At 38.8% G+C, this 12,371-nt stretch overlaps 1 protein-coding gene across 4 annotated transcripts in view; it reads right to left on the reverse strand.

Annotated features, from left to right (window-relative positions):
• Window positions 1–1,041: 1,041 nt before the first annotated feature.
• Window positions 1,042–12,371, reverse strand: part of tmem63ba (transmembrane protein 63Ba) — a 29,201-nt gene continuing 17,871 nt past the window's right edge. For 3 of the 4 annotated variants that reach the window (XM_039783075.1, XM_039783074.1, XM_039783073.1), the window contains 18 exons: window positions 12,101–12,243; window positions 11,793–11,844; window positions 11,476–11,584; window positions 11,315–11,385; window positions 10,536–10,616; window positions 10,261–10,384; window positions 7,505–7,638; window positions 7,247–7,384; window positions 6,758–6,911; window positions 6,467–6,573; window positions 6,246–6,332; window positions 6,071–6,136; window positions 5,753–5,915; window positions 5,272–5,377; window positions 4,908–5,075; window positions 4,664–4,779; window positions 4,512–4,583; window positions 1,042–3,798 (listed from right to left, as the gene is read on the reverse strand). In XM_039783075.1, the coding sequence (XP_039639009.1) occupies window positions 3,619–3,798; window positions 4,512–4,583; window positions 4,664–4,779; window positions 4,908–5,075; window positions 5,272–5,377; window positions 5,753–5,915; window positions 6,071–6,136; window positions 6,246–6,332; window positions 6,467–6,573; window positions 6,758–6,911; window positions 7,247–7,384; window positions 7,505–7,638; window positions 10,261–10,384; window positions 10,536–10,616; window positions 11,315–11,385; window positions 11,476–11,584; window positions 11,793–11,844; window positions 12,101–12,243 (2,071 nt within the window). In that variant the 3' untranslated portion in view covers window positions 1,042–3,618. The remainder of the gene's footprint in view (window positions 3,799–4,511; window positions 4,584–4,663; window positions 4,780–4,907; window positions 5,076–5,271; window positions 5,378–5,752; window positions 5,916–6,070; window positions 6,137–6,245; window positions 6,333–6,466; window positions 6,574–6,757; window positions 6,912–7,246; window positions 7,385–7,504; window positions 7,639–10,260; window positions 10,385–10,535; window positions 10,617–11,314; window positions 11,386–11,475; window positions 11,585–11,792; window positions 11,845–12,100; window positions 12,244–12,371) is intronic. The other variant, XM_039783072.1, reaches the window with a different exon arrangement.

The raw sequence follows: 12,371 nt of genomic DNA on the forward strand, positions 1-12,371 counted from the left end.
TCTCAAGCAGCACCCAGTGTCGGATACAGAGAACTGCACCCCCCGTCCCCGTCAACAACACCTGTCCTCCAGTCATCTACCTCGATTCTTCAAAATATGGCCATCAGGCATCCAAGCTACAATTTAGTTGTCAGTGGTTCCCAACCTCGGGGTCGACATCCCCAGAAGGAGTAGCTAGATAAATCCGAGGGGTCCTAAGATTGACAACAACTAGAAAAAAAAAACATAGTTACATTTTTAACATTACATTGTTTACTTTTGTTTACCTTTATAGTGAATTATTAGTTTTACCTCTTTAGGCCTCTAAAAATACAATACAGAAAACAATCTATGGTTAAAGTGTTCACAACCAGTAGACATATCAACCAGAAAACTATTTATATTCATACAATTCATGTGTTCACACTGGAGAAGTGACGAAATAGACCGATAGACTGCATGTATAAATATGGTCAATTATTGGGTGTGCCCTTAAGACACTATTGTCCCACAATGCAAAGCACAAACGAAATGAAACAGCTGCTCACAGCTGGATTTTGTTTTAACTGAGTAGTGGTGACACACACACACACACACACACACACACACACACACACTTACTTTTCTTTGTGAGGTTTGATTGGCAGTCGCAGTTTGATAACAATCAAATGTTGATGTTTCTTTCTGCTGTGTCAGTATGAAATTGCTTTAAGTCACAAGCCAAAAAGTGAGTCTTTTTAACTTTTGCTGAACAGCAGTCACTGTGGCCACATTAGTAATTATAACGTCTCTGTTACAGTATAATGGTAAATGCTAAACATTGAGTTATAAAGCAAACTGACTGAGTAATGTCGGTTATACAGCAACATCTATCAAAAATTGCAAACATTATCCACCATAAGCTACTGGCCATACTAGACCAAGTAAGGCTGGAGCTACAAAATCCCTGAGTGGAGTGAATTGAACAGCAGTATGTGTAATTCTTTGTGACAGCATTTCTTTGCTTTAAGTGACTATACCATGGGATAGTTAAAAAGAAACCCTTATTGTCAACAAACTTGATTAAATACAGATTTATTGTTCAAAGAGCTGGGGAAGGGGGGGGGGGGTAGCACAGATATACACAGTATACATCTGTTTGTACAGACGGCCCTTTGGAAAGAATAATAACATGAGACGGTCAAATGCTGAGATCTGCTATTGTTACTCTTCCTATCTAGAAAATTGTAAAACTATAAAAGGCAAAGCACACAAAACACATTCTATTTGTGCACAGTTCTGAGACGCAGAGACATTTTACTACCCCATTCTGAGTACATTGCAAAAACAAGCTGAGAACTTATTTTAGAAAGTGCTTGGCTGTTTAGAAAAACAATCCATTTATTTTCAACGAGTCCCACTGTCTCTACGGATCTTACGAAGATAATCTAAAATAAAAAGGATTCATCATGAGGATCCTAGACTTGGAATTGGAAAAGGCTGCCAGAAATCACTGCAACCATCAGACTGACAAACGTAGATCAAATGTAATGCCATGACATGGGACTGGAAGTTTTGTTATAGTATAAAACTTATAATTTCTGGTTAGCGAATGAACCGTACTTTTGAAGCTATGTAAATACAGCGATTATACTATTACTGTAGCCACTTTCAACTGAACAAAAGTTGTGGAATGAACCTACATTCAGCGTTTATACACTGGAGTTGTTAGACAAGATGAGATTTTTAAGTATCTTTCTCAGGGCTTGACAGTAGATGTTATTTTGACAGGACACATTCAGAGACATCTCATAGGTATAAAAATGAAAAGGTATAAAAAAAAAAAAAAAAAATATCACCTTATCATGACTAGAAGAGCACCAGACTCAATGGTGTCAAACAATTCTCTTGTTAGTACCATAATAATATATCCATGGACAAATTATGGAAAAAGTTTAGGTTCACCATTGTCATTACACCCACAGGGGGTGTGCCCTTCTCAGCCAATCATATAAGTGAAAGTAAGATTAGTGCACAATTCCCACAATGGTTCTCTGAGCAGCTGGATAATACATTTTATTTTCATATTATGGCCCAATAAAAATAATTGGTCCACAGTGATAGACTGTAGTGGTACTTTTTGCCTTGCTTTACCAACAATCTTCTCTAGGTTTAATGGGGCAGCTCAGTGTTGTGTTGACTAAGGAAGAAATGAAATGACAAAAATAAGAAGCTTTGATCAATCCTGAGTAATGTCATAACTGTGTGGGCACTTTGTTTCACATCATAATTTGTTACTTATGTGTTTTTAGTCTTCCTGATACCTGAAAAGAAGCCGCTTCATATGGCTGATCAGGAATCATTATAAACACTTAATCGGCGCTACCTGCATGATGAAAATCAAGAGAACCTGGAAGAGGACTGAGTGATTAGATATAGATTAGCTCATTTGCAAAAAATAAAACAAATATCAGTAGCCACCTACATTGAATGCTAATTTTCAAAATCTCTACATAAAGACGTAAACATATGGACAAAAAGATACAAATGAAAACAACAGATAGAGATAACCAGTCACAATGAGTATGAAATGGAGCTGAGCCAGAAAAAAAACCCAAAAGGCCTTTCTCTTCTCCATCCTCTGAGCGACACAAAAAGGACCAGCAGGCTCCTGTCCTCCAGTCCTCCTGCAGCAGCCGTGCAAGGTCTTCCCCCTAGTGGGGGCAGCATCAGTAGCAGCAGTCCAACAGCAGTCCCAACAAAGGCTCAGAGACTGAACGCCAAAAAAGATCATTATCAGTGTAGTGTGCCAAGATAGGAATTATCTTCTTCCACAGTTTAGGGATGTATCAAGCTTGATAGCATTTAAAAGTCAATGCCTACAAATAAATACCACGTCAAAAAGGCTATTTTACAAATCCAGAGTTTTGTAGCTGTACAGTGTCGAAGCATCCAGGAGTGTTAGTAGCAATTCTTTTTTTTCCTTCTATGTGTTTTTTTTTTTGTTTTTTTTTAAGGCTTTCATGACATTGGAAGAACCATTTTGAGACCATCACATCTGCACGGACCGAGCCGTCTGGTGGTGTGGCAAACTCACACCAGCTGCTTATTCAGGGAAAGCATTTAGTGCAGACAATTAGAGATGCTGGCAAAGGATTGTAGGGAAATCCCTCCACCGTTTAAACTTGAAGGCATGCTGTACTACAGTACCTTATTGAAACTCGAGCTTATAGGACAGGTTCTCTCTTTCAAGTGCAATAATGTTAAGGAAATACAGACAGAATATCACTCCCCTTACAAAACAAGAAAACTCTTCTTTATTTTGCACATTAGTGTCTTTCTTTCATTCAGTGTTTTGGGGCGTGCCTCAGCTATATCGGGGCAGAAGGATGTCGCTGCCCTTGCATTGTCAGGAGTCGATTCCCCTTTGCAGCAACACAGACAGAAGATGTGGTTTGGTGAGATCCAGTGAAAGAAATGCAGGAGTCCTTGAGCAACAATCCGTTCGATCCTTAGTAGACTGTGCTTATGTTAGTGTAAAGTCCCTCGATGGAGGTTGAGATGCTTTGGAGAACTGCTGGTTCAGTTCCTAGTTTAATTCACATATTCAGTGCACTCCTCAAGTTAAACTTAGGGGATCTTTTTCTGTTCCAGACAGCATCAGTGCCGCACTTCATTATCAATGAGGCTGTCCTCACCAGACTGGAAGTCTTCATTCAGGCCGTTTTCAACATTAATTATTTCCTCGTCCTGCGAGGACCCCTGGCCGTCGTCCTCGCCACTGCCTGAACCAGCCTCCTCTGAGTTTGGGTCTTGAAGTACATGAGCAATGTACATTTGCTGTAGGGGGAGAAGATGAAATGAAATAGAATGTTAAAGTCTGATACGTATTACAGGTTTCAGGAGAAGTTCTCCTTATGACAAAAGGTTGATTCTATGGACATATGCACACTGAAAAACACAGTTTTTTCCCTTTTACTCAAAGTTCCAAGTCCAAGGCTATGGTTGATGCACTTTGCTATTGATGAAATCAACAACAAACCAAAAGCATACATTAAATGCCATTTCAGTTAAATAAATATTACAAAATATAGCTGAAGTTGGGAAAAAACAAACAAACATTGGACCCATTTGGTTTTGGTTATAAAAGCAGGATAACTGTTGTATTTGGTTCCTGGGTTGTATGTCATTAAATTCATTTCATCCATTTGTATTGGATAGATCCATAAAAGGCAGCAGATTTGTTTTTAGTTTTAATGTGTTTTTGCATTTCTATATGGAAGTGACTTTGTCCAGAAGTAGTGGTATCTATTTTTCCTCCCAATCATATACGATCGGGTACAACTGTTGGACTTTATTATCATGCCTTGACAAAGACCTTGTGGTCAAAACTTTGAATCAGTACTACAAGTGTGCAACACATTTTTTTCCTTTGTTGTGACCTTGTGGCCTCATGTTCAGCACCTACAAACTTTGACATTATGTCTTCTCTCTTTCCCCAGTTTGATCTTGAGACTCATACTGTTATAAAACAAACATGACTGAATACATACTGCTGCCTTGTTGGCGGAAGAAGTGCACACTGGACGCCCATTCTCCAACCCGTCCACGTCTTGGGTGTCAATCTAGGACAGAACACATGAATTTAACATAAGCAGCTGCATATAATACTGGTCTCAAATACTGGTGAATTTAGAAAACGTACCTTGTAGTTGTGAGCACTGAGATATTTAAAGTGTCCAAAGCAGACGTGAGAGAGGCAGATAATGATTGTGATGACCAAAACTATGAACGTGAACATGGATGTAGCAGCTGAAAACCCTGGGGGAGAGAACATGTAGGGACACTTGTTTACCAGGATCTTGTACTTTACAATGCTTCAGAGACTGTAAATACATTAGGGCATTTGTTAGGAGATGAGTGGCCTGTAGATGGAGTCCTCATCTTACCAGAGCGAACAGTGGAGAAGAACAAAAGCCAAAAGAGACAGAGAATAGGAGCAGCCACCACTTGGTTGACCGCTCCAGAATGGATCTTCTTGTCCAGTTTGGATGGCAGATAGGCGTAGTACATGTTGTACCGGTCTGCTAGGTGCTTCAGCAGCATGTACATCAGCCCTGCACAGAGAAAGGAGACAAAACACTTAGTGGAACTAATCCAATTAGGCCTGCTGATAAGCTTCTGTATAAAGAACAGAGCCACTGAATGCTCCCTGCCATCTCTATGTTTCTCCTGCAGTAATGTAATAAGCACACTATCTTGAGATGTGAAACAGCAGTAACCCCAGCAAGGGTAATAAATAACAGAACTCACCAAAGGGAACAATGATTGGGCAGGTGATGCTGTAGGTCATTACCACAGTGAAGACACACATTATCCAGGCATAAGCTGCCCCAAACTGGAACTCATAGGCTTGGTGCTATGAAGACACAATTACAGGATATTAAAATCTAAATCCAAAATCTTAACATCCTAATTTCGATATCTACATCACTTGAAGCCGATAAAGACAAAATTTTTTTTTTATGTATGTATGTATGTATGTATGTATGTATGTATGTATGTATGTATGTATGTATGTATGTATGTATGTATGTATGTATATACACACGTTTCCAACCTAAATTCATAGCAGAGATTCCCAAGTATTATGCATTTTATAAAATGAATACTTTGGCTTTGTGAAGGTTGGGATAGAGTTCATTATATCCAGCTATTAATTATTAAACTAAACTACTTCATGGGTCACGGACCCATACATTATGTCAACTTGGTAAGCAGGGGACACACTAACCTTCTTGACATTCCTCCTCTCCGCTACAGAGCGAGCCAGGCAGAGGCGGATCATGTACATAAGTAGACCGGGAATCCTCAGCAGGTCCATGGCATTACCAATGAATGCTGACGCAATGACATAGTTCACAAAGAAGGCTCCATTATCAGGAAGGAACACACACCTAAAGAGCAAAGAAAAAAGTCACCATCACTCAAAGACTGAAGTCAGACTCACATTGAAGTTTGAAAATGCATTATTCAATAATAATAATAATAATAATAATAATAATAATAATAATAATAATAATAATAGAATCCATAAAATTATGCTACTTACTCAAATCTCACTTTAGCATCTGCCAAAAATCTTTTGTCAAAAAGCCAGCGGAAGAAAACATCCAAACTGCAAAAAGATACAAGGAAGAGAAGGAATCCGATCAAATCTTTAGGCTGACAAAAATGAATTCATGTACAGCTCTACATTTCATTGCGTATAAAAAAGCATCTTATACCTGCTGAGTCCTAGGGAGGGCAGCAACAGGACCATGAAGATCAAGAAAGTGTAGCATTTATGCATTGTGGTCCTGTTCTCTCCTGACCTGTAAGGCCAAAAGAAAATAAAAAAATAAAAGATAAAACAATGAGCACACTCAAACTAAACCTCAAATGGGAATAAAGATAAATATGACTCTGAATATGCTGAATTATTGACTGCAGAAAGTGTAAACCATACCGGGTCCAGTGGGCTTCGAAGAAGGCAGAGTAGTAGACAATAGTAGGAAGTAAGGCGGAGAAGGACCACAGAAGGAGGGTGGGGAAGAACTGGGTGATGATTGGATTCTGGAGGACAGATCAGAAAGACATGGACATGTTGTGTCAAGGATTGAGAAGTGAATTCCTGTGCCTCTGCAACAACATGCAGACTTGTGATGGCATAGACTTAAACGCTCAGTATGGCAATTATGATGACGCCTGAACTGACTGCATTCCTTTATCCAAAGAAAGCCATAAATGAAACCCTCACATTTAGGTACTCCACTGGTTTGGTAACATTGAACTTGTCCATTGTGGAGATGATGATGGCCGGGGTAGTGAGGAAGAAGAGGAGGAGGAAGAGGACAAGGTTGATGATCAAGCAGCGGATCCACCAAGAGAATCCTCCCACTGACAGATGCTCCCTGTGGGATGAAGGTTATGTAGCGGTTAGATTGACTCTGGGCGATGACCCGCGGTTATGGACACAGCTGGCCAGTAAACTGATACTGCAGAGTGAGAAAGTCTCTTCAAAGTGGACTAAAGTCTAATTATTCCTCAGCGTAATATTATTAGTAATACAAATCCACAAGTCTGTGTTTGTAGAATTTATTTTGGGTATTTGCATTGAGTACTTTTATTTTGCCAAAAATGTAACAACCCTTTAGAATTGATGCAGTTATGAATTGAATAATGGAAAAGAAATATGTTTATTCAGCCCAGTTTGTGGACAGAATGCGTGACCTGAATGTGCTCTTACCAGTAGACATTTTGGGGATCTGGGGCGTAGCTGACACTCCAGGTCTGTGTGTGGAGTTTGGCGCTGAATTGAGAGCTCTTGGGCTCCTGACGACACTGACAGCCCTGACACTTGCAAGCGTTAAAGTCTTTCAAGATTCTAAAAGAGACAGCCATCCAAACAAAGTACAGACATTACAGTGGGTCAAGAGCTAAATCATTTGTAAAACCAATGTCACAGATAACACATACAAAATTCACCACATGTAAATGTACTTACATGGCAGTTATGGACTCGTTCTGGAAGGTGACAAAGGCCATTCCTAAGGGCTTCCCGTTCACCTTTTCTCTCTCCTTCCTGTAGTCATCTTTCAGTTGTGCCTCCAGCTTGGTATAGTAGCTTACTGCGTCTTCCTGTGAAGGACAAGGAAATCCAAGTCAGAGTCAGTGAGTTTTGTTTTAAGTTTAATCCTAATAGAGACTGCAGTAATAGTGCCTGTCACTTAATACACAAGGTCAACTGTCTGTCTGTCTGTCTGTCTGTCTGTCTGTCTGTCTGTCTATCCTAATGTAGTTATATAAATATCATCAAATCAATATGTCAGTTATGACTGCAACTTTGAAGTACAGAACAGTTTGCACAAGGAGCGTGACTTAACCCTCATGCCCTCCTTAAAAAAAACTTACTCTCGACACCTTCGAGGCAAAAATGTCCACGCACACAAAAACTGTTATTAAATCATCATATATCAATATTTTTTTCTGCTTTTTTTTCATAAATCACTTAAACAACTTGTAACCTAATCAAAACTACCAAACATTCAATCATTTTCAGGATTTTAACCCTTTAAATGCCAGTTTATGTATTTGAAGTATTTCATTTTTTATTACAAAAAACACAAAAAACTATTTTTTTTCCATATAATGAATAATATCTAGATTTGGCTTTGGTGGGGATTAGAGGCTTGGATATGTCAAAGATAAGCAACAAAATTAATTTGATTGCATAAGTATTTTTTACATAGTTCCAGATACTCCCTTTCGACACCTTCGAGGCAAAAATGTACATGTCCAAAAAACTTATTAAATCATCATATATCAATATTTTTTTCTGCTTTTTTTTCATAAATCACTTAAACAACTCCTTACCTAATCAAAACCACCAAACATTCAATAATTTTCAGGATTTTAACCCTTTAAATGCCAGTTTATGTATTTGAAGTATGTCATTATTTATTAAAAAAAACACAAAAAATGATTTTTTTTCCCATATAATGAATAATATGTAGATGGGGCTTTGGTGGTGATTAGAGGCTTGGATATGTCAAAGATAAGCAACAAAACTGATTTGATTGCATTAGTATTTTTTATGTAGTTCCAGATACTCCCTTAGGACACCTTTGAGGCAAAAATGGCCCCATTGACTTCCATTATAACCACATGTTTTGATCTCACTGCCTTTACAGTATAAAACCATGCATTCTGTAATATCAGCATTTCATTTGGAAGAAAACTAGTCATATTTGACATTTTTACAGTATTTCACCAGATTCAACCTCAAGCATGAAATTATAGTTATATTATGGAGCTCTGTGTGTGTGTGTTTGTGTGTTTGTGTGAGTGTGTGTGTGCGCGCGCGCATGCGTGTCTGTGTGTGAGAGAGAGTTTGGCAAAAGTTTGGCAAAAGTAAGGTGCGCTTTTTTCACCACTAAAATTATCATTGTTTGTTTACAGATTTACACAAACTCTCTCTCACACACAGACATGCATGCACACACACACACAAATATACATATATACACAGACACACACACACTCAGACACACACACACATACACCCACACATAAACACACACACACAAACGCGCGAGCACACACACACACACACACACACACACACACACACACACACACACACACACACACACACACACACACACACACACACACACACACACACACACACACACACACACACACACACACACACACACACACACACACACACACACACACACACACACAGCTCCATAATATAACTATAATTTCATGCGTATCGCGCTACAAGGGCAAAATGGTTGAATCTGGTGAAATACTGTAAAAATGTCAAATATGACTAGTTTTCTTCCAAATGAAATGCTGATATTACAGAATGCATGGTTTTATACTGTAAAGGCAGTGAGATCAAAACATGTGGTTATAATGGAAGTCAATGGGGCCATTTTTGCCTCGAAGGTGTCCAGAGGGAGTATCTGGAACTACATAAAAAATACTAATGCAATCAAATCAGTTTTGTTGCTTATCTTTGACATATCCAAACCTCTAATCACCACCAAAGCCCCATCTACATATTATTCATTATATGGGAAAAAAATAATTTTTTGTGTTTTTTTTAATAAATAATGACATACTTCAAATACATAAACTGGCATTTAAAGGGTTAAAATCCTGAAAATGATTGAATGTTTGGTGGTTTTGATTAGGTAAGAAGTTGTTTAAGTGATTTATGAAAAAAAAGCAGAAAAAAATATTGATATATGATGATTTAATAACAGTTTTTGTGCGCGTGGACATTTTTGCCTCGAAGGTGTCCAGAGGGTACAAAATGAATCATTTAAGTATAAAAGACATGTAAGAGTAAAAAACACTGGATTTAAAAAAAATTGACTGAAAAGAAGGATTCCTACAAAATTTCATGCCATAAGAAGTAACACAGCAAAAATTATTACAAAATGAAAAAAAAAAAACTTGAGAAAAATGTACAAAAATGACCGAAGAGGGCATGAGGGTTAAACATGTTTTACTAATGATGTAAAAATATATGGTTTGGTGGATTTTCTCGGAGCAGGTACACGGGGGTTACATTGCTTATACTACATTTCTCCAGCTTAGCCCCGATTCTCTACATGAATCTATAAGTGGATTTTAAAAATCAGATCAGATTATCTTCCCCTCAAAAATGCTATTCGTATCAGCTTGCAAACACATTTCAGGAGTGTGTTGTTTTGAGATATAGCTACAATACATCAGTCTCACCTGCTCACAGCCTTTGATGATGCAACAGCAAAGGTGTCCACAGGGCTTTGGATTGATCATGGTGGTAATATGCTCCTTGGCCTGCAGGTCAAGGAAGAATTTCTTGCTGCGCTCGGTCTTCTTTCTGCATGCAAAACGTCAGCTATGTCAGACTGAAGAAGGACTACTTCACTAAAACAAGCTCAGGTCCTGGAACCAAGTTCATACTAACATGCTGTGAAAGGGCAAATACACACACTCGCTCACTTATGGTTAAAACATCACGTTAACATTACCTTTCAGAGTTGAGATACATCAGCCTGGCCACATTGTAACAGATACGAGCTTCCAGTACAACGCAGGTTTCATACGCCTGCCTTTCAGGGAGGGAGAAAGTCAAAAACGGGATAAGTTTAAACATGCAGACATGCAGCAAAGGGTCGCAAGTCGGAACCGAACCCACGGTCGCTGTGGCGAGGACTGAGCCTCTGTATATGGGCGCACTCTCTACCAGGTGAGCTACCCAGTAGCCCACAATCATACACATTCTTGACAACAGCAACGTGTATTTACAGTAGATGACATAACTCTACCACATTGCAATAACAAAGGCAGGTCACAAAAAAAGGGCATGAACGCAACAGCCACAATCAGTAAAAGGATTTCGTCATTTTTCTGTTTCACTGTAAGTTTCCTTTTTGTCAAGCATGAAGGTCTTTTTGCATTGCAGGAGCAAAGATAACATTTTTGATTAATACCATTTGGCTAAGTAGGAGTTGAGCCAAACACCCCCTCCTCAGTCTTTGACCATCTTGACACATGACTTGCATGATCCTGCTCATCTGGCTTCTATTATGGACCATTACACTTATAGGCCTGTCATTGTCTGATCCCCGCCTTATGGGCCAGCACAAGACCGCTGATTTTAACAGGAAAAGGCATGGCTCTCATACACCTTAATACAGTTACTCCACAGCTCACTGCCAGCGTACCATTTTTATAAGCAGACAGATTTTAAGAATTGTGAGACATTAACTGTGGAGCCCGGATACCAGTGATCCTGAAGAGTGCTTACTCAAAGTGTTGCTTTATCTCAGTCTCCTCTGCATATTTGGAGATTCCATTGACAAATAAAGTGCGTTTCACCTGCAGGGAAATGAAGACAGGGAAGTAATTACCAACAAAATTCAGACCTGTGTGTGTGTACAAGGAGTGTATGTAAACCACGCCACCCACCAGGTCATCTTCCTTGTAGTGCATCTTGGAGGTGTGCCGTCGCATGCTGTACACCGTCAGTAACAGGTAGAGAAATGCAAAGGTGGTGTGCAGCCACAGTAGTGCATTACTGAGGAAATAAAGGGCAACAAGGTTAAGTGAAAGCATTAGAATGTAAAGCCTCAAAATAAACCTTCATAAGTACAGTATCTATTCATCTATCCATCTATCTATCTATCTATCTATCTATCTATCTATCTATCTATCTATCTATCTATCTATCTATCTATCTATCTATCTATCTATCTATCTATCTATACGGTATAAAAATTACTCACTCTGCATCCAAATTTGCTATAGTGGTTCGCCCAAAACTATAGGCATTGTTTTCTGTAGGGAAAAGAAAAAAGACAAGGTTGCAAAGTTTTGAAGTTGGTTTAAATCTTAAGAAAGAAAAATCATGGGTGGAATCAGGAGAAAAAAAAAAAAAAGATGGAATCAAAAAATAAACAAACCAGCAAAGACAAATGTAATGGTGACAGGGGAGCCTCACCTAGTCAAACATTGACAACTGAAAAAATGTAAAGAAATACACTTTTTTCTAAATTTCCTCAGATTCCCTGGTAGTAAATTCCAATTCACTCACCAAGTAGGTTTCCCGAGAAGTTAACAGGCAAGATGATGCCCACAGACAGCACGCCCACCACTACCAGCAGGCCAATGATGTGGCGCTGAAAGGACAAGTAATATACTGCATCCTCACCACACTTCTCCCTTATCTCTTCATCCCTACACAGAGAACAGACCAACAAAGTCAACTGCTTAAGAGCAATTCAAAACAGAGAACATTTTCATATCCGGTTTATTCAGCGTTTCACCAATTTTTCTTATTTCCAACATGCTGTGAGTAGGTTGAC

Source organism: Perca fluviatilis, chromosome 19 (assembly GCF_010015445.1).
Source record: "Perca fluviatilis chromosome 19, GENO_Pfluv_1.0, whole genome shotgun sequence".
In the NCBI taxonomy this organism is placed as follows: Eukaryota; Metazoa; Chordata; class Actinopteri; order Perciformes; family Percidae; genus Perca; species Perca fluviatilis.